The sequence below is a fragment of the Aquarana catesbeiana genome, linkage group LG09 (genome assembly GCF_042186555.1).
Source record: "Aquarana catesbeiana isolate 2022-GZ linkage group LG09, ASM4218655v1, whole genome shotgun sequence".
In the NCBI taxonomy this organism is placed as follows: Eukaryota; Metazoa; Chordata; class Amphibia; order Anura; family Ranidae; genus Aquarana; species Aquarana catesbeiana.
The window spans coordinates 61233426-61255252 of record NC_133332.1 but is presented as its reverse complement, the minus strand read 5'-3'; the positions used below and the strand labels follow the sequence as shown (position 1 = coordinate 61255252).

The following is a 21827-nucleotide window of genomic DNA, read 5'->3' as shown; positions in this document are numbered from 1 at the left end:
TGTGATACCCTTATCAACATGGAAGCAATATGTTTTGTCAGGGTGGGGTACACACTCCTCTCCCCCTTTTCTTCTGTGAATTTTTAGGGGGCCCCCATACACTTTTTTTATTTGTATGAGGTCCATCTTAAAATCTATATCAGACACAAATGGATTTTCTGGGACACCACGCTTTTTTGTGTGTGTTTGTTTAAACTCCATACCAGACAGCCTGATATGAAAAAGGGAGGGAATCCCAGACCATTTTTTTAAAACTATTCATGTCCATTTGATTACATAGCCAATGATTACATGCCTGTACCGACCGGTGTCAATAACAACCATTAACTATTGAGGGAAGCTGTCATGTGTAATAGTGGAAGTAATACAGATATTATATATGGCGTTTGGCTCTTGTACTTGTGATTAGACCGAACCTTGAGCTCACCCCTACCTATAGTGGTCGAAGCTGGACCAATATGGTTATGCAATAAAAATCATACCTAAAGCTCTACTTTATGCTCGACTTAGACCATCACCAAATATCCAGAAGAAGATAAATATAAACAAAAGTAACAATAAGTATATATTCAGTATAAGAATAACAATAGTGTTATCTAACAGGACTGATACCCCTTTAGGTTTGGGCGATTATTCTCTCTCTTTTTTAGCTTGTGAACAGTTTCCTCTGAGCCTCTTACTTTTTCCATTTATGGTAGCAGATCCCCATACAATTACACAGCACAAAGCATTATCACTTGGGAACAGCAGCAATCACATATCACGCCCACAGTGTATAAACAAAGCACGTGTTTGGTTGGAATGTTGCCAGTGTTCAAAGTTCAAGCATGCAAGTATATATTTCACACACGTATGTCTCTGGGAATTAGTTGCCTTCATGATGGCGCTGGAAACATGCATCACCCTCTTTCTGCTTACTGTGGTCACTCTTCTAATTTACCTGGTTACATGGTGGAGGAGGGTAAAGCACAGTAATCTCCCTCCAGGGCCAACACCTCTACCCCTACTGGGGAATATAATGCAAATGAGCACCACAGAAGTGCCTAAAGATTTGATGAAGGTAAGTTAGAACTTTATTGCTTATAGAGAAATGAGAAATGTTTTTAGTAGAGTTTTGTATTCAGGGTAACCAATAAAATTGGTGATATTCCCATGCATTCAATAGTAAATACGAAGAAAATAATGTAATGTTTATTCAGTTAAGGGCAGTAGGACACAAATGGCAAAAAAATTACTAAAAGATGACTTAAGATTTAATTTAAAGAAGAAGTAAAGCAAAAGCTTGTTTGGCTGCCCTTCTCCTGTGGATCACAGAGGTGCAGTTTGTTCTGAACTCCCGTCACCCATTTTCAGCTGACAGCGGGCTGAATATCTCAGAGCTGGGCCAAGCTGGGGCAAGATCGTGACAATAAAGCATCCCTGCTCACAGAACTCTGAGAACAGAGCGATCAAACACCGCTGATCGCTCGGTTCTCAGCCTTAGAGCCGGCAGGGGACAGATGCAGCATCGGAGCGATGCTGCATCCACCTAGGTGAGTATGATTCTTTAAAAAAAATCCCTTACTTTTCTTTTAAGCATAACTCCAGGTTTCTTATGATGGTTTGTTTGGACCAAGGAAGTTTGTATTTTCATTCATAAAATACAAGGCTTCTCATGAATAGCTGAGCAGCGTTCAGTCCAACTCAATTTTGTTCCAGGAATGGCATGGGAAGTTTCATTCCACTGTCAGAACACTGCGTACTGTATATAATGTAGCTGATGCTAGTAAAAGAAATGGTTCATTTGGATCAGCCTGGTCAAAACAAATCATTTAAAGTCATATTAAACCTGTTGTTCAGCTTTTACCCTCATTTTTTAAGCTCTTAATTTTTTTTTTTCGCCCCCCATCGTGTTTCTTGAGCTTACTGTTCAAATTGTGAGCCTGGGAAATGATCTGACGGTTCACGTGGCTGGTCACAGGGGTGAGCAGAGACCAGATCATCTCTGATCACCTCTATGATCTTGGAGGACTGGAGTGACATCATGACATCATTTCCGGTCTAGGGCAGAAGCAAATTTTTTTTTTTAACAAACGATCAAAAACATTTTTTTGATCTTTTTTTCTTTTAAAGGTAGAGGAGAGATCTGGGGTCTTCTAGACCCCAGATCTCTCTATAAAGAGGACCTGTCATCCCTTATTTCTAAAACAAGGGATGTTTACATTCCTTCTAATAGGAATAAAAGTGACAAAAAAAAAAATTAAAAGGACAGTGTAAAAATAAAAAATAACAAATAAGGAAAAAAATGTAAAGCGCCCCTATCCCTCCGTGCTTGCACACAAAAGCGAACACATACGTAAATTGTGCACGTATGCAGTATGTAAACTCTGTAACTCTAAACAGGTAACCTGTAAAAATTTTGAAAGTGTCCCCTATGGAGATTTTTAAGTATCGTAGCTTGTCGCCATTCCACAAGTGTGCACAAGTGTGACATGTTAAGTATCTATTTACTCGGCGTAACATCATCTATTATATTTTACAAACAAAATTGTGTTATGTATTGTGTTTTTTTTGCATTAAAATTCAAAGTGTAGTATTCCACCAAAAAATTGTGTTTGAAAAACTGCTGCGCAAATACCGTGTGACATAAAAAATTGCAACGATCACCATTTTATTCTCTAGGGTCTCTGCTAAAAAAAAAAAAAATATATATATATATATCTATATCTATATAGATATAGATATATATATATCTATATCTATATATAGATATATATATATATCTATATAGATATAGATATATATATAATGTTTGGGATTCTAAGTAATTTTTTTACTTGTAAACAAAAAGTGCCAGAAAAGGCTTGGTCTTCAGACACAGAACACAAGCTAAAAACAAAGGTATGCAAAACACAATAAACAGTACTTGCACTCATGTCAGAAGCCACACCCTCTGAAACGCATAGTCATAGCAACTGCCTGCACACCCAACCAGCTGCCAGCCCTCGTAATCATGTGGTACTAAGGGCTTACCCAGCGGCCTGTGGAGTCTCTGAATAGCAAGACCAGTCAGTGTGCAGTGTGGTGGCAGCCTAATATATTGCACATGCCATGCTGAGGAGAGGGATTATCAGATGACATGTTTGTACCTACTCATGTTTATCATTTTTATCTATTTTTTACTCATTAAATAAAAAGGTTTTGCACCAGAGCCTGTGCGCTCTTCTCCCCGTTTGTGTAAAAACAAAGGTATACCTATTAAAAATAAACTCTGCCCAAAATGATCCTACTAGTGAAGAAGATGCATAGATAGATCCCAAAGCACAAATATATATAAACTCACTCCTAATGAACGTGTTAAGCATATATAACTTATAAATAGCTCAATCTCAGTTTTTGCGGACGACACAAAAATAAGCAGGGCAATAACTTTACATCAGGATATAAAAATTTTACAGAAAGACCTGAATAAAATAATGGCATGGGCAACTACATGGCAAATTAGGTTTAATGTGGAGAATTGTAAGGTACTGCCCTTGGGAGGTAAAAACATAAATGCAAACTACTTAATAGGGGGAGAACCTCTGAGGGAGTCAAGAATGGAGAAAGATCAGGGGGTCCTAGTAGAAGACAGATTGATCAATAGCATGCAATGTCAATATTAGCATGCATAAAAAGGGGCATATACTCCAGAGATAAAACGATAATCATGCCACTTTATAAAACCCTGGTTAGGCCACATCTGGTGTATTCCATCCAGTTCTGGTTACCAGTCCTCAGAAGGGATGTGCTGGAGCTGGAGAGTCCAAAGAAGGGCAACAAAATTAATAAGGGGACCGGAGGACATCAATTACAAGGAATAACTACAAGCACTAAATGTATTCTCACTGGAGAAGAGACACTTAAGAGGGGACATGATAGCAATTTACAAATACCTCAATGGTGATCTCAGCGTAGGAAAAAAACTATTCAGTCTCTGGGAGTGTAAGAGGACAGGGAGCCACACAATGAGATTGGAGGAGAAGCGGTTTAACCTTAAGCTGTGCATGTTTTTTTCCACTGCCACGGCGATAAGGATGTGGAACTCTCTTCCACAATTGGTGGTGTAAGTAGGGAGTATTGATAATTTTAAAAAACACTTGGACGTGCATCTTAAAGAACACAACATACAGGGATATGGGAAATAATTTGCAACACTGACACACGTACACATACACAGGTTGAACTGGATGGACTATTGTCTTTATTCAACCTTACCTACTATGTAACTATGTAAAAAACATCAAGGATGTAATAATCACATAGGTATAGCAGTGGTGCTCTCTCAGAGTAACAACAGTTCCTTAAATATTTGTATGAGAAAAATGGTTGATCTTGGAGTGAATAGGAATAGCTGTAGAGTAGGGATGAGCTTCGAGTTCGAGTCGAACTCATGTTCGACTCGAACATTGGCTGTTCGCAAGTTCACCGAACAGCGAACAATTTGGGGTGTTCGCGGCAAATTCGAATGCCGCGGAACACCCTTTAAAAGTCTATGGGAGAAATCAAAAGTGCTAATTTTAAAGGCTAATATGCAAGTTATTGTCATAAAAAGTGTTTGGGGACCTGGGTCCTGCCCCAGGGGACATGGATCAATGCAAAAAAAAGTTTTAAAAACGGCCGTTTTTTCAGGAGCAGTGATTTTAATAATACTTAAAGTCAATCAATAAAAGTGTAATATCCCTTTAAATTTCGTACCTGGGGGGTGTCTATAGTGTGCCTGTAAAGGGGCGCATGTTTCCTGTGTTTAGAACAGTCTGACAGCAAAATGACATTTTGAAGGAAAAAACTCATTTAAAACTACCCGCGGCTATTGCATTGCCGACAATACACATAGAAGTTCATTGATAAAAACGGCATGGGAATTCCCCAAAGGGGAACCCTGAACCAAAATTAAAAAAAAAAAATGACGTGGGGGTCCCCCTAAATTCCATACCAGGCCCTTCAGGTCTGGTATGGATATTAAGGGGAACCCCGGCCAAAATTTAAAAAAAAAAATGACGTGGGGTTCCCCCTAAATTCCATACCAGACCCTTCAGGTCTGGTATGGATTTTAAGGGGAACCCCGCGCCAAAAAAAAAAAAAAAAAAACGGCGTGGGGTCCCCCCAAAAATCCATACCAGACCCTTATCCGAGCACGCAACCTGGCAGGCCGCAGGAAAAGAGGGGGGGACAAGAGTGCGGCCCCCCCTCCCTCCTGAACCGTACCAGGCCACATGCCCTCAACATTGGGAGGGTGCTTTGGGGTAGCCCCCCAAAACACCTTGTCCCCATGTTGATGAGGACAAGGGCCTCATCCCCACAACCCTGGCCGGTGGTTGTGGGGGTCTGCGGGCGGGGGGCTTATCGGAATCTGGAAGCCCCCTTTAACAAGGTGACCCCCAGATCCCGGCCCCCCCCCTGTGTGAAATGGTAAGGGGGTACATAAGTACCCCTACCATTTCACGAAAAAAGTGTCAAAAATGTTAAAAATGACAAGAGACAGTTTTTGTCACACGGAAGTCCCGTCAAGTCACCGTGCGTCAGAGGGGGGCGGGGTCACCGGGTGGCCCCGCCCCCCCCGTTATTTAAGAACTGTCAGACGAGGAGCGCCGTCACACAGCGGGAGCCTCCCTCCATGCCAGCATGGATTGCGGAGCGGCCCGGAGAAGAAAATGAAGAAGAAGAGAAGAAGAGAAGAAAAGAAGAAAAGTAGAAAAGAAGAAGAGAAGAAGAGAAGAGCGGGAGCCTCCCCCCCATGCCATGGGTGCGGAGCGGCCCGAAGAGAAGAAGACAGAAGACGCCGCGGAGGAGATGCTGGACGAGAACGCGGAGGAAGAACCAGAAGAACCAGAAGAGCCAGAAGAACCAGAAGATGAAGGAAGATAGAAGAAAGAAGAAGCATTTAAATAAAGGAATTGTCAAAAACTGTCTCTTGTCATTTTTAACATTTTTGACACTTTTTTCGTGAAATGGTAGGGGTACTTATGTACCCCCTTACCATTTCACACAGGGGGGGGGCCGGGATCTGGGGGTCACCTTGTTAAAGGGGGCTTCCAGATTCCGATAAGCCCCCGCCCGCAGACCCCCACAACCACCGGCCAGGGTTGTGGGGATGAGGCCCTTGTCCTCATCAACATGGGGACAAGGTGTTTTGGGGGGCTACCCCAAAGCACCCTCCCAATGTTGAGGGCATGTGGCCTGGTACGGTTCAGGAGGGAGGGGGGGCCGCACTCTCGTCCCCCCCTCTTTTCCTGCGGCCTGCCAGGTTGCGTGCTCGGATAAGGGTCTGGTATGGATTTTTGGGGGGACCCCACGCCGTTTTTTTTTTTTTTTTGGCGTGGGGTTCCCCTTAAAATCCATACCAGACCTGAAGGGTCTGGTATGGAATTTAGGGGGAACCCCACGTCATTTTTTTTTTTAAATTTTGGCCGGGGTTCCCCTTAATATCCATACCAGACCTGAAGGGCCTGGTATGGAATTTAGTGGGACCCCCACGTCATTTTTTTTTTAAATTTTGGTTCGGGGTTCCCCTTTGGGGAATTCCCATGCCGTTTTTATCAATGAACTTCTATGTGTATTGTCGGCAATGCAATAGCCGCGGGTAGTTTTAAATGAGTTTTTTCCTTCAAAATGTCATTTTGCTGTCAGACTGTTCTAAACACAGGAAACATGCGCCCCTTTACAGGCACACTATAGACACCCCCCAGGTACGAAATTTAAAGGGATATTACACTTTTATTGTTTGACTTTAAGCATTATTAAAATCACTGCTCCTGAAAACACGGCCGTTTTTAAAACTTTTTTTTGCATTGATCCATGTCCCCTGGGGCAGGACCCAGGTCCCCAAACACTTTTTATGACAATAACTTGCATATAAGCCTTGAAAATTAGCACTTTTGATTATTCATGTTCGTGTCCCATAGACTTTAACGGTGTTCGCATGTTCGAACAAACTTTTTTCCTGTTCGCATGTTCTGGTGCGAACCGAATAGGGGGGTGTTCGGCTCATCCCTACTGTAGAGTGATAAACCATAGATATACAACATCTTCTACTTCATCCATAGAAGTACTACAATAAAAGATCCTCCAGATCACTCTCAAGAAGGGCTCATCGTGGACTTCATATGTAATTGATGGAAATGTAAAAAACTGCCCTTGGAGACTAATTAGCAGCTGACACTTCACTAGACATATAGTGCAAATAATCATGTAAACAATAGTGCAGCACTCAAATAATGTGAACAAAAAAGTCCAAATATAAATAAAGTGGTATTTATGTATGAGACCAATGTTATGGAAATTGCCCCATCCAAGATTAAAAGAAGAGGTTCCACGTTCACCATCATGGGAGTGAGCTCTCAAACGCTCAGAGCTACTGCATCAGGGGAGATTTCTCTCTACCATCATGGGAGTGAGCTCTCAAATGCTCAGAGCTATTGCATCAGAGGAGAGATTTCTCTCCACCATCATGGGAGTGAGCTCTCAAACGCTCAGAGCTATTGCTATTAACCAGGAGCTTTGGCCCTCAAGATAGACGCTGTTGGCACATTTGAGACCTGCTCTACTACACACCGCTGATACATTCTGTGAGTGTTCCTAATCAGACGTCTTCCCGCTGGGCTTTTTGTGAATTATTGTACTTTGATGACATTAATACAAATTCTGTTCTCTGCAATTGGGCCATGAGTATTTGCTGCCTCCATACCATGCTGTACCTTCCCACACTTGGTGACAGTTGGCAGGATATGTCCCTTCTTGCAGCGGGTGTGGAAGGAGGAGTAGGAACCATAAGGGCACCAAAGGAATCTGGCTTAATTCTGGTGCCCAAGTTTAATGGCTCCAATATTCCTCTGGCTGAGTGGGAGGAGAGGTTAAAAGTGCTCTGTGCTTGTATCAGGTTCCCCCTCGGCTGATCGTGGAGCTGACTATTAACTACTTGGAGGCAGGTTAGCCAGTCGTCTGTAAATATACAGACAGTTTGTTAAAATTGTCCGATTTTAACACTATCTGTAAATGTCCGTTACAAATGACGGCTGCCTTTAATAAATATAGCTTTTTTCAAATTGTAGGTGGGGGGGAGCCAAGAGTGGGAGTGCGGGAATCGGATGGGGGAAGACTGTCTGACAGAATGAAGAGGAAGGATCAAGGCCAGGAGCAGAGGAGGACCATCACCTGGACCATGTCCATGGTCTGATCGAGTCTCAGTGACAGTCAGTGGCAAAAGCAGGAGCCCCAGGATGTGGAGGAGTCCAGCTGGTGCCTAGAGGATGAAGAAGCAGAGGAACCACACACCAAGAGTGAATACATTAGGGTAAGGGGGACATTAGTGTATTGACTCTGCAGAAGGTAATCTCTGCCTATGGCCATCAGAGCCCCCTCCCACATTAGATTTCCCGGTGTTCCCCCTTTAAATCATTTTTGTATGGACCAGCCAGGCCACATTCCACCCCTCAAGACAGATGCTGTCGACACATCTGAGACCTGCTCTCCTACACACCGTTGATACATTCTGTGAGTGTTCCCGAGTTGGGCGCATTCCTGACCGCCTTGTGAATTATTCAACTCTGACATTATTTATAGTTCTGTTCTCTGCAATGGGGCTCTGAGTGTTTACTGCTACTATTGGGCAAACAGTTTGGCCCGAGCATGAGTTTGGGCAGAACATTGGCTGTTCGCCTCGTTCGTCCAACACCTGAATTTGCAGGGTGTTTGGTGGGTGTTTGCCCCGTTGAATGCCCTGAAATGCACTGCGTGCTGCACAGTGCTATCAGGGCATGGTATAACCTGGTTGTAAAGGAGTGGGCCGGTAAGCCGGCTGGTGAGTCATCAGCTCTCAATGACAGGGTCTGGAACCATACCAGAACCTTATCTGGGCAAGCAGCCTGGCAGGTCAGGAAAAGGGGAGACGAAGGTCTCCTCTCCACAACCCTGGGCTGTGGTTGTGAGGTCTGCAGGTGGGGGGCTTGTCGGAATCTGAAAGCCCCCTTTAACAAGGGGGACCCCAGATCCCGGCCCCCTCCCTACGTGAATGGGGGTGTATAAAGTTAATAAAGTTAAGTGTACAAAGTTAATAAAGGCAGTAGACAAGTTTTTGACAAATCCTTTTTTAAAAAATAAAAACCAATGTCCCCCGATGTAGATCCATCATCAATTAAGATGCCCGTCGCATCTCCGTACCTGGAAAAAGTAAAAAAAGGTCCACTCACGATGAACGCTCGCATGGTCTGGCTGGCCCGCCATTTGACATTTCTTAAATAGCTATGGGGCGGTGCCACACGACAATGTCACCAGATGGTACCATCCGCCTGTGACATTGGCAGCCCAGCATGCACCAGCATGTCTGTGCTGTTACAAGGAGGCGGTGCCACCAGGTGACATCGTCAGATGGTTCTGCCCTTACCTATATAAGAACTGTCAAAGGGCGGAGGAGGCATTCGGCAGCGGTCGGCCGTTAACGAAGGTGGAGCATTTTGGGGGGACGGACTGTTTTTTTATTTTTTAATAAAGGAATTGTCAAAAACTGTCTCTGTGGTTTTATGAGTTTTTGACACTTTTTTTGTGAATGGCTACTGTGACGGATCCTATACCACACTCCGCTGAGTGCTTCTTTCAGTAATACCGCTTCCTCCAGTCTGACCATCAGAGAGATATATTATTATAGCTGCATTGAATACTGGTATGATACTAGATTGGTTGATACTGGATGGTAAAATTGTAAGGCTGCAGGGGCTAAGCTCCATGGTAACAAATGTCCATTATCACCGGAGACCCGATTAAGCCAGATTAATGGATTGTGGTCAGTGAGCACCGTAAAAGATCATCCGTAGAGATAAGGTTGGAATTTCTTGAGAGCCCACAGCACCGCCAAACACTCCTTCTCCACGGCTGCATAACCGACTTCCCTGGGTAGCAGCTTCTGACTGATGTAGGCCACTGGGTGCTCACCACCATCAGGTCCTACTTGGCTCAGTACTGCCCCCAGCCCGAATGTAGAGGCATCTGTGTGGACACTAAAACGTTTGGCTGGGTCAGGGGCAGCTAGAACAGGAGCTGAAGTTAGTGCATTCTTTAATCATTGGAAGGCAGCTTCACACTTGGGGGACCACATAACCTGTCGGGGAAGGTGCTTCTTAGTCAGGTCTGTCAGGGGCTTTGCGATGAAACTATATTGCGGGACAAATTTCCTATAGTACCCAGCTGTGTCGAGGAATGCCAGGACCTGGGTTTTAGTACGGGGGGTCGCCACTTGGCAACTGCCTCAATCTTAGCAGGCTCGGGTCGTTGTTGTTCACTGCCTACTCGATGTCCAAGGTACTGCCATAGTAGTGTACCCAGGGACTGTGGAGAACATTTCCCTTCTCTGACTAAGGACCTGTCTAGCTTGTTCTCTCTGCGTCGGCCCTAGCTGGTTGTGAAGCTTTATCGTCTCTATCCCTGCAGTAATTCTATTTAGCTCCGGGAGCACCAGCAGGGGAAGATTCTCAGAATCTTCCACAGCTGGAGCACATATAGTGGCTACCTCTCCTGATCTTTCTCATTATGCTTTCAACATGTTCACATGAAAGGTCCGTCGGATTCTTTCATCCGAACATTTAGCCACTAGGTAGGTTGTGTCACAGAGCTTTGCTACAACCCAGTAAGATCCCTGCCAAGTGGCCTGTAACTTGTCCTGCTTGGTTGGCCTGAGGGCAAGAACCTTCTGCCCAACCTCCAGAGTGCTGTTCCGAGCAGTACGATTGTACCATAGTTTCTGCCACCTTTGGGCAGCCCGAAGGTTCTCCTGGACAGTGTCCGTGAGCTCCTTCAGTCTGTCCCTAAACTCAAGTACGTATGCTACGATAGAGGAGCCTTGGGGATCAATTCCCCCTTCCCAGTGGGCTCTGACTAGATCTAGGGGTCCCCTCACCCGCCTCCCATACAGTAACCCAAACGGGGAGAACCCGGTAGATTCCTGCGGCACCTCCCCGATAAGCAAAGAGAAGGTGTGGAAGATATCGCTCCCAATCCCTGTGAGAGGTTGCAAATGTCCTAAGCAACTGTTTCAGTGTTCCATTGAACCTCTCACACAGTCCGTTGGTCTGGGGGTGAAAAGGAGAGCTCTGTAGGGGCTTTATCCCACAGAGCCTCTATAACTGCTGAGTGAGCTCAGCAGTGAACTGGGTCCCCTGGTCGGAGATGATTTCCCGAAGGAAACCCACCCTGGCAAAGATCTGGAGCAAAGCATCAGCCACAGTTTCTGCATGGATATTTGCCAGGGGAATGGCCTCCGGGTACCGGGTGGCATAATCCATCAAAGTAAGGATATATCTCTTCCCAGAAGGACTAGGTCGGGGCAATGGTCCACCCAGGTCTACGGCAATGCGGCTAAAGGGTTCATCAATGATCGGTAAAGGGTGTAGGGGAGCTTTCAGTGGGCCCCCATGCTTACCCACCCGCTGGCATGTGTCACAGGTCAGGCAATACCGTAGGACATCCCCTGTAATCCCTGGCCAAAAAAATTACTGAGTCAGACGGCGGAGGGTCCGGGACATCCCCAGGTGTCCGGCTAAGGGGATGTCATGTCCAATGCGCAGCAGGTCATGCCGATATTTCTGCGGCACAACCAGCTGCCGCTTGGGTGGATGGGAGGCTGTCTTTTCCTCAGTAACCCGATAGAGTAATCCCTGGACCCACTCTATCCATTCCCCCTACAACCCCCAGGGTCCAATCCTGCTCTTTCCCTATAGCTAGCTAGGGAAGAGTCGCTAAGAGTTGCCTGAGCAAAGTCTTGGGGAGAAGCCCAAGTCGGGGTAGGAATAGCTAGGGTAGTACAGTCTAGGTCAGGGGTGACAGGTCTTACCTGGGTCCCGTCCTCCAGGGAGCGCACCTCCATCCGGGCTTGCTAGTGGGTGGTAACAGGGAAGGCTTCTGGGGATAAATCCAGGGAGAAGGCTGAATTAAACGTTTCAAATCGTTGCCCAACAAAACCTCTGCAGGTAAGTTCTGCATTATTCCAACTTCCACTTCTTTGGCCCCCGAACTCCAATCAAGGTGAACCCTGGCTGTGGGGACCCGCATAACATTTCCCCCAGCCACCAGCACAGCCACAGACCGTCCCAACTGCTCTGCCAAGTTTATCATTCGGGACTGTCTCGCAGTCTCTGGGCAGCCGACCATTAATCCACACGGCTTGTCGATGGTGCAAACGATTATCTGTAGCAGCAGCTTGCACAGGGTCTCTCATGCAGAATTCCAATATTCTCCTGACTTGGGTAAGTCACATCATCTCTCTCCAGACAGTGTGCAGCAGCCCGGGCAGGTCCAAGGGCCCTGTTGTTCCGCGCGTCCTGGAAAACATTCTGCGGACAATACCTCCTAACATGCCCTGCTTGGTTGCATCTGTAGCAGAGGTCCCCTTTTCCTCGTGAAGATGGTAGCTGAGTGGGACCGGAGATCGATGTCTGGTGTGGAGGGGCAACGCTCCATGGAATGTGGGGACAGGCCGAGCTGGGGTCTTAGGCTCTGGTTGTACAGTCCGCCTTGAATCCACGTATTGGTCAGCTAGAGTGGCAGCTTCATCTACTGTGACTGGCCGCTGATCCTTTACCTAGTCTCTAACTTCATGTGGGGTATGATCGTAGAATTGTTCCAGGAGGATTAACTGGAGCGCATCTGCCATGGTAACAGCTTGGCACCCGGTCATCCAACTTTCCACTGCTCGGGTCATTTGATGAGCCCATTCTGTGTAAGGCTCTCTCTCCTTTCGGCGGATAACCTCCTGTAGGGGGTGAGTACCATACAAGGCCAGTCCCCACTAGACGTCACGATGGAACTCTGTCGCCTCTGAGGTATCTGCTGGTGGGTTGCTGGCCTGGTCAATCTCCATTAGTTCAGTGATGAGAGTTGCTTTGGATTTGTTGCTGGAGACTTTTCCACGGGCTTCCAAGAGATCCTTGAAGGTGCTGCACTTGAGTCTGGCGTAGTGATGTTCCATCTGCTGTTAGGAGCAGGAGGTCCCGGTGGTGATTTGGGTGTACCTAGGCAAGAGGAAGCATCCCACAGCTTGCCACCAATTGTGACAGATCCTATACCACACTCTGCTGAGTGCTTCCATCAGTAATACCGCTTCCTCCAGTCTGACCAGAGAGATATATTATTATAGCTGCATTGAATACAAGTCTAGCCGCTTGTAGAATCCTGAATGCTTTATTGGACAGAATACAGCCTTTTTATACACTTTTAACACAAGGGGTTAGATAATGAGGTAGGACTGACACATGGATACTCCCCAACCACTAGCAAAAACTTAAGTCAATTATATAATTAACATGTTAATTAACACAACACTTAAGGCAGCCTAGGTGACCAGACAGTTCGTCTCCGCAGGTCAATGTTATCAGCTCTTTCAAAAATCATGTATTGTTCAGAATTAACAACCAAGATTAATATAGCAATACCAAATAACAGGGTGAATGTGGACAGAAAGAGGTCAGTGTCCAGTGTCCGTGACAGGTACCCATACTCATTCACATAGGGGGTGGGCTCCTTTGTTAAAGGAGGCTTCCAGATTCCAATCAGCCCCCATCAGCCCCTACCCGCAGACCCCCACAACCAGAGCCCAGGGTTGTGGGGAAGAGATCCTTGTTCCCAGCAACAGGGGGACAAGATTCCCTGCCCCAAAGCACCCCCCCCCATGTTGAGGACATGTGGCCTGGTATGCTTCAGGAGGGGGGATGCTTGCTCGCCCCCCCTTTCCTGACCTGCCAGGCAGCATGGTTGGATAAGGTCTGGTATGGATTTTGGGGGGAACCCTGTTAGAAAGTTTCTTTAATCTAATATTATTATTATTTAAGGTACTTATATAGCGCCGTCAATTTACATGTACATTGTACATTCACATCAGTCCCTACCCTCAAGGAGCTTACAATCTAAGGTCCCTAACTCACATTCATATACTAGGGCCAATTTAGACAGAAGCCAGCATCTCTTTGGAGTGTTGGAGGAAACCGGAGTACCCGGAGGAAACCCACGCAGGCACAGGGAGAACATGCAAACTCCATGCAGGTAGTGTCATGGTTGGGATTTGAACCAGCAATCCTTTTTACTGCTAGGCAAGAGTACTACCCACTACACCACTGTGCCGCCCTAATATCTAATATTTATCAATTAACAAATATTAACAAATGAATGAATGGATTAGATCTTTAGAGAAAAATTGAGTTGTGTGTAATTATATATTTATATGTTTTAGTTATGGAAAAAGTGAAATTATATAGACTTTTATACTTGCGAAAGTATACATGTTGATATAAGCTTCATAAGCATTTCTTTGGAGAGCTCACATTTGGTAATAATTAGTTCTTGAAACAAGTGTGAACAAATATCTGCGCTAACTAGAAAAAACGGTTAGCTGCCAGCATAGTTTGTTGATTCATCAAACACATATAAATAAAAAAATCCAAATGCGGCGCTAAATTAAACAAAGTGATTATATGAATATATTAGTCCATAAGAATGGTTGGAAAGTAGAGATGACGTGAAGCCTCCACCAAACTTCAGTGTACACAAAGAAAGCACACCACACCCACGTGCTGCCAATCTGCTTACCAGAACAATGTGAAAAACACGCAATGTAATCAAATGATGCCAAGGTTCAACAGTAACTCGGAATGACACTCCATCACAAACAGCGAAAATATGGGAAAAGCCAGATGGTCACATATCATCAGGACATCAAGGTACGTATGGGAAGACGAATGGATTGTACAGTCCCCAGCAGGATATCCCAGTAAGGAAAGAGCAATAATAGTGAAGCCCGTATGGATAAAAAATAGGCATTTATTGTAGTCTACTTACAGGAATAAACAGTAAATCATCACAGAAAGGAATTGGTCCGCGGCTCACAGCGTGCTTGCATCGGCCAGCCTGACGTGTTTCATCCTATGTGGATGACATGTTTCATCCTATGTGGATATCATCAGAGGCGTCTTACCTCCCCCCATTTATGTTTTAGTTAAGATTATAAGTTCTTTATACTACAATATTTCTTGATTAGGATACTAATAAGAACATTGAGTTTTCAATGAATATAATATGCATACTGATTTATGAAGTATTTGATTTAGATGTTAAAGAAATTATATCCTATACTTAAAATAGTTTCACACATTGTTCTTGCCCACTCCTCAGGAATGTCAATGCATAGAGACTGAGCAACTCCCATCATTACGTGGGGGTGTTAAAGCCTGCGGTTTTCTGTAGAACTGCAAGACATACCAGCCCTTTTAAAGATAAGGTAGGGGTCAAATTTTAGGAGTAAAAACTAGGAACAGAAACACAGTTGAGCAGATTTGCTTCAGATACACCACAAGACATTGAAGGAAGCTGTCTCGTGGTGAAAACATCTACCATTGCCTGTATCTGTCTGACCCTTTTGACAATAAAGATGACATTGAGATAACTTGGAGTTCCAGTGTGCGACCAATTCCTTGTTTTGTTACAAACAGAGTAAGGGGACCCCCAGGCACTATATTTAAAGGAATTTTTCACTTTTATTGTTGCACTTTAAGTATCATTAAAATCACTGCTCCTGAAAAAACTATTGCTTTAAAAAAAATGTTTTGCATATAATACATGTCCCCCAGGGCAGTACCCAGACCCCTGTCCCCTTTTTATGGCCAATTACTTGCATATAAGCCTTTAAAATGGGCACTTTTGACTGACTTTTCCTGTTCGGCTCCCATAGACTTTAATGGGGTTCGCCCTTTGAGTTAGGACTTTTCCCTTGTTCAGGAGTTCTGATGCGAACCGAACAGGGGGTGTTCTGCCCATCTCAGTTTACTACCACCCCACCACACTGCACATTCCCACACTTCTCATGAAACTTTAAGCTGAAGGAACTTCATTCCAGGTGTAAAAGCAAAAGTTCATCCATCATAGAGAGATTTAGGGAACACCACCACATGATCAATGGGGGAGAGACTACCATCTGACCAGTTTTCAGGGTCAGCCCAGCCCACAGTAGTGAACCCCATTCTTAAATACCTGATCAGGTTGCAAGGGTTGTGCCCATAGATGGAACGAATGCCAAACACAGCTCCACCCTTTTTTTTGACTACATTATTATTCATTTTTAGAGTGTATTTAATGGTAACTTTATTTTCATATCTAGTTAACCACTTGCCTTCCACCCCATGGTAGTTTTACTGCTACAGGGCAGCAGCGGTGCAGAAGATAACATATATACAGTATGTCACAAAAATGAGTACACCCCTCACATTTTTGTAAATATTTTATTCTATCTTTTCATGTGACAACACTGAAGAAATGACACTTTGCTACAATGTAAAGTAGTGAGTGTACAGCTTGTATAACAGTGTAAATTTGCTGCCCCCTCAAAATAACTCAACACACAGCCATTATTGTCTAAACCGCTGGCAACAAAAGTGTGCACAGCCCTAAGTCAAAATGTCCAAATTGAGCCCAATTAGCCATTTTCCCTCCCCGGTGTTATGTGACTCGTTAGTGTTAAAAGGTCTCAGGTGTGAATGGGGAGAAGGTGTGTTAAATTTGGTGTAATCGCTCTCACTCTCTCATACTGGTCACTGGAAGTTCAACATGGCACCTCATGGCAAAGAACTCTCTGAGGATATGAAAAAAAGAATTGTTGCTCTACATTAAGATGGCCTAGGCTATAAGAAGATTGGCAAGACCCTGAAGCTGCGCTGCAGCACGGTGGCCAAGACCATACAGCGATTTAACAGGATAGGTTCCAATCAGAACAGGCCTCGCCATGGTCGACAAAAGAATTTGAGTGCAAGTGCTCAGCGTCATCCAGATGTATGCGAAATAGACGTATGAGTGCTGCCAGCATTGCTGCAGAAGTTGAAGGGCCCTATCAGTGCTCAGACCATACGCCACAAACTGCATCAAAATGGTCTACATGGCTGTCATCCCAGAAGAAAGCCTCTTCTAAAGATGATGCACAAGAAAGCCTGCAAACAGTTTGCTGAAGACAAGCAGACTAAGGACATGGATTACTGGAACCATGTCCTGTGATCTGATGAGACCAAGATAAACTTATTTGGTTCAGATGGTGTCAAGCGTGTGTTGTGGCAACCAGGTGAGGAGTACTAAGGCAAGTGTGGTGGGAGTGTCATGGTCTGGGGCTGCATGAGTGCTGCCGGCACTGGGGAGCTACAGTTCATTGAGGGAACCATGAATGCCAACATGTACTGTGACATACTGAAGCAGAGCATGATCCCCTCCTTTCAGAGACTGGGCCGTATGTCAGTATTCCACCATGATAACGACCCCAAACACACCTCCAAGACGACCAATGCCTTGCTAAACAAGCTGAGGGTAAAGGTGATGGACTGGCCAAGCATGTCTCCAGACCTAAACCCTATTGAGCATCTATGGGGCATACTCAAACGGAAGGTGGAGAAGCGCAAGGTCTCTAACATCTACCAGCTCCGTGATGTCATCATGGAGGAGTGGAAGAGGACTCCAGTGGCAACCTGTGAAGCTCTGGTGAACTCCATGCCCAAGAGGGTTAAGGCAGTGCTAGAAAATAATGGTGGCCACACAAAATATTGAAACTTTGGGCCAATTTGGATATTTTCACTTGGGGTGTATTCACTTTTGTTGCCAGTGGTTTAGACATTAATGGCTGTATTTTGAGTTATTTTGAGGGGACAGCAAATTTACACTGTTATACAAGCTGTACACTCACTACTTTACATTGTAGCAAAGTGTCATTTCTTCAGTGTTGTCACATGAAAAGATAGAACAAAATATATACAAAAATGTGAGAGGTGTACTTACTTTTGTGAGATAATATATATACATTACGTGATTCTGGACCTCCGCTTGCAGGGGGCACATGTCGGCCACTTCTTCTGTGATAATTTAAAGCAGAAGCCGATCTGTGGGTGCCGGGCACTCGATGTCCTCTGGCACCCACTGATTGTCGTCAATACTCAGAGAACTGAGATATGTCTATGTAAACAATACACATCTCAGTTCTGATAAGGGGAGAAATGGATTCTGTGTTCCTACAAAGCAGGGAATAGAATCCATTACTAGTTAAAGCAGCACACAGTTAACACACAAACACTGGCTAAGCACACAGTTAACCCCTTGATTGCCCTAGATTTTAACCCCCTTCCCAGCCTGTGTCATTAGTACAGTGAAAGTGCATATTTTTAGCACTAATCATTGTATTAGTGTCACTGGTTCCAGGCAGAGTGTCAAAAGTGTTAGTTAATGTCAGAATGTCTGCTGTAATATCACAGTCCCGCTATAAGTTGCTGATCGCCGCCATTACTAGTATAAAATAAATACATATAAATAAATATTCCATAAATATGTCCCATAGTTTATAGACGCTATAACGTTTGGTTAAAAACAAATCAATATGCATGTAATATTTTTTTTGCCCAAACCATGTAGCAGAATACATATTTGTCTAAACTTATGAAGAAATTTGAGGGTTTTTTTATTTTTTACTATTGGATGCGTTTTATAGCAGAAAGTAAAAAATATATTTTTTTTCAAAATTGTCGTTTCTTTTTTTGTTTGTTTGTTTATAGCACAAAAAATAAAAACAGCAGTGATGATCAAATACCACCAAAGAAAGCTCTATTTGTGAGAAAAAAATTACACAAATTTTATTTGGGTACAGAGCTGCACAACCACACAATTGTCAGTTAAAGTAACGTAGTGCCATATGGCAAAAAATTACCTTGTCATGAAGGGGGTAAATCTTCCGGAGGTCAAGTGGTTAAAGCGGAGCTCCACCCAAAAGGGGAAGTTCTGCTTTAAGACCTCCTCTTCACTACGTGGCCCTTTTTTTTGGGGGGGAGGGGCGGGTACCTGGATTTGATAGGTACCCGCTCCCACTTTCGCTCGGATCGTCTAGGCAATCCGAAGGGAAGTTTTCCTCTCCCCCTGCCTCCCTGCAGTCTTCTGGAACACGTCACAGGTCCCTGAAGACAGCACAGCAATTCACAGAGCGCAGCGCACCTCACGTGTGCACAATGGGCACCCGGCTGTAAAGCCACAAGCTGTCACAGCCAGGTGCCCAAAGTTAAGATCCTGGCGCCGGGGATAGAAGGGACGGTACGGGTGAGCACATCACTGGATTGTGGGACAGTTGAGAGGCTGTTTATTAAAAGTCAGCAGATACAGTCTTTGTAGCTACTGACTTTTAATAAATATAACATTGACTGGAGTTCCTATTTAAATATAAATCATTTTTCTAACAACATTTCTCAATTTTCTCTGCATTTCTTGTATTCTTGCATTCATTTTGTGCATGCCATATCTTGTCACAACTCTTTAGCTGAGTGAGACCTATGGACCTGTGTACACCTGCTACTTGACCACCATACCTGTAGTTGTACTGGTTGGGTACGATGCAGTGAAAGAGGCGTTGGTAGAACACAGTGATGCATTCAGCAACAGAGGAGAAATGGATCTGCTTAGCTTATTATTCAGAAATCATGGTAAGTAACTAGATACACTATACTGTCAAACCAGCTTATAAATTCTATCTGTACACTGGGTTATTTAATAATATAGGGAGAGAGCAATAGTGATTTGCAAAGTAGCAGTAACCAATCAGATTTTATGTTGCTGAAAGATCAGTGAAGCCATTGGATTTTGCACAATGCATGTTCCCTATTGTCATTGTTTTTGTGGGAAAAAAAATTCTTAACTGATGAGCTTGGGTGTGTTTGAATGCTTTTCTAGACCATTGTGACAGAACCTGCTAGGCTTTCAGCTGTAATGGGACAATCAACTGTGGCAAGGGCATTCCCGACCCTGCAGCTGCATGTATACAGTATTTGGTATGTATATGTGTAACTGCGGGGCAGGGAATGCCTTGCCCACAAATGATTGGCCGATTACAGGCGACAGCTTCCTGACCTGCCCCCTGTGTGGACTTCTCACATTTTATTTTTTCAAGAATATAAAAGTGTATGATAAGGCAAAACTTTGGTTTTCTTTTAGTTTTGGATAGATTCTCTGTCAAGTTTTACATCTTTGTTTGTCCTGCTAATCATTATCAGTAGGACAGAATGTTAAGGGAAATCCAACATTTTAAGTTATGAAGTTAAGAGATGAGGGCTGAGATGTGGAGCCAGCTTTTAATCAGGTTGCTGGATGGATCCCGGCAATCTTGTCCCTTCCAGAACCTGGAGCAGCTCTGATATGTCTTCTGGGTCACAGGAGAGCAAAAATAGGTGTACTTCTGTGATCAACAGGAGCAGTATGACCAAAAATGGCTTTGGCCATACTTCTCTTTTACCTTTATAATTCTTGACTATTCTCAAACTATGTATAGAGGAGCTCACATCATCCTCAGGATAGAAGCAGTGTATGTAGGAGAGAGAGAGATTTTTCCACATTAAAATAAACAAGCAAATAGTTTTCTGGGGTGGTAAAGGTGTGGATGGGGTCATCTTCTCCCTGCATGCGTGGTACCTTTTGCAAAGAGCGCACTCATTAATGCCCAGGACTAGGGGGAGACAGCGGTTGTGAATAATCTAACATTAAGGCAGTTCCCTGACTTAGAGATGAGCTTTTACTGTGCAAAGTAAAATAACATACAGAGTCCCTCTATAAAGTACTGTCCCATGTCACTATACACTGTAACACACTGTAACTTGTACGTTACATTAGGAGGGGCGTGCTGCGCCCTCTCCACCAGTCCAGCATACCTCTGTTGTCTTACTCCCACTAACAGAAAAGAGTCCCGCCCAGCACAAAGCATGGACCTCATGCGTGCTCACATTAACTCCTTCACTTCCCGTAACTTGTGACCAGGCCATAAGTCTCCGTAATGCAGGTTTGGTTCCAGTTGTTATTGGATAGGGAGGGAGCCTAACAAAGACCTACGCCTAACATCTGGTTGCTTGGTTTCTTTAAATTGTGCTGGTTACTCTTAGCAACTACATTCGTTCTCCTTGGCTTGCCAAGTAAACCCTTTTGTTGCGGTATAGCTTCGTACCCCTTTTGTGCTTTACAGACACAGGTTCTTTAGCTACGCCAGAACCAACATGCACCCCTTTGAATAACTTCAGACCAGGCTTAGAATAGTTAATGTAACTTTACTGAACAAATTGCAGCATAACCATTCAATATGAACAACCTACTTGTCCCTAAACTAACTACAACTTTGTGGCTGCCCAGGCATATTTCCATGAAGTGATAGTCCATCTTGGTATTCTCCATGGCTTGTATGTCCTCTGAAAATCATGGTGCCTTCAACGAACTACAAGGCACAGTAGTCCTGATACCACAAGTGAGCGGGAACATAACCAATCAAGGACCTCAGCCTTTCCCCTTTTTATAGCACAGGTGGACTAACTGGGATGAAAAAAACCTGAGAACTGAACTCACATCACTTAACCCTTATCCAGACCTGGGTCAGCCGCTAACTCACTAAAGTTACCACATTACAACCTGCCTACAAAGAGTGTTATGCCCTGTACACACGGGCGGACTTTTCGGCAACAACGACGGATTCGTACTTGATGACGTATGACCGAACTAAAATAAGGAAGTTCATAGCCAGTAGCCAATAGCTGCCCTAGCGTCGTTTTTCGTCTGTCAGACTAGCATACAGATGAGCGGATTTCTCGATAGGAACTGGGCCTGGCGGAGTTCCGACGTAAAGAATTGAAACATGTTCCAAATCTAAAGTCCGTCAGATTTTCGACAGAAACCATTAAAAACGGCTGGGCTTTATTCAAAGAGCATTAAAAATGACTGTATAAGTATGCTGTGTGGAAGAAAAACCTGGCAATTTACCTTATTGTCCATATTTTACCATAGAACAA

At 44.3% G+C, this 21827-nt stretch overlaps 1 protein-coding gene across 2 annotated transcripts in view; it reads left to right on the top strand.

Annotated features, from left to right (window-relative positions):
• The first annotated feature begins 829 nt into the window (after window positions 1-829).
• Window positions 830-21827, top strand: part of LOC141107718 (cytochrome P450 2C8-like) — a 64459-nt gene continuing 43461 nt past the window's right edge. Inside the window, exons 1-2 of one of the 2 annotated variants that reach the window (XM_073598638.1) lie at window positions 830-1060; window positions 19325-19487. In XM_073598638.1, the coding sequence (XP_073454739.1) occupies window positions 878-1060; window positions 19325-19487 (346 nt within the window). In that variant the 5' untranslated portion in view covers window positions 830-877. Of the gene's footprint in view, window positions 1061-8293; window positions 8312-19324; window positions 19488-21827 lie in introns of those variants that run through there. The other variant, XM_073598639.1, reaches the window with a different exon arrangement.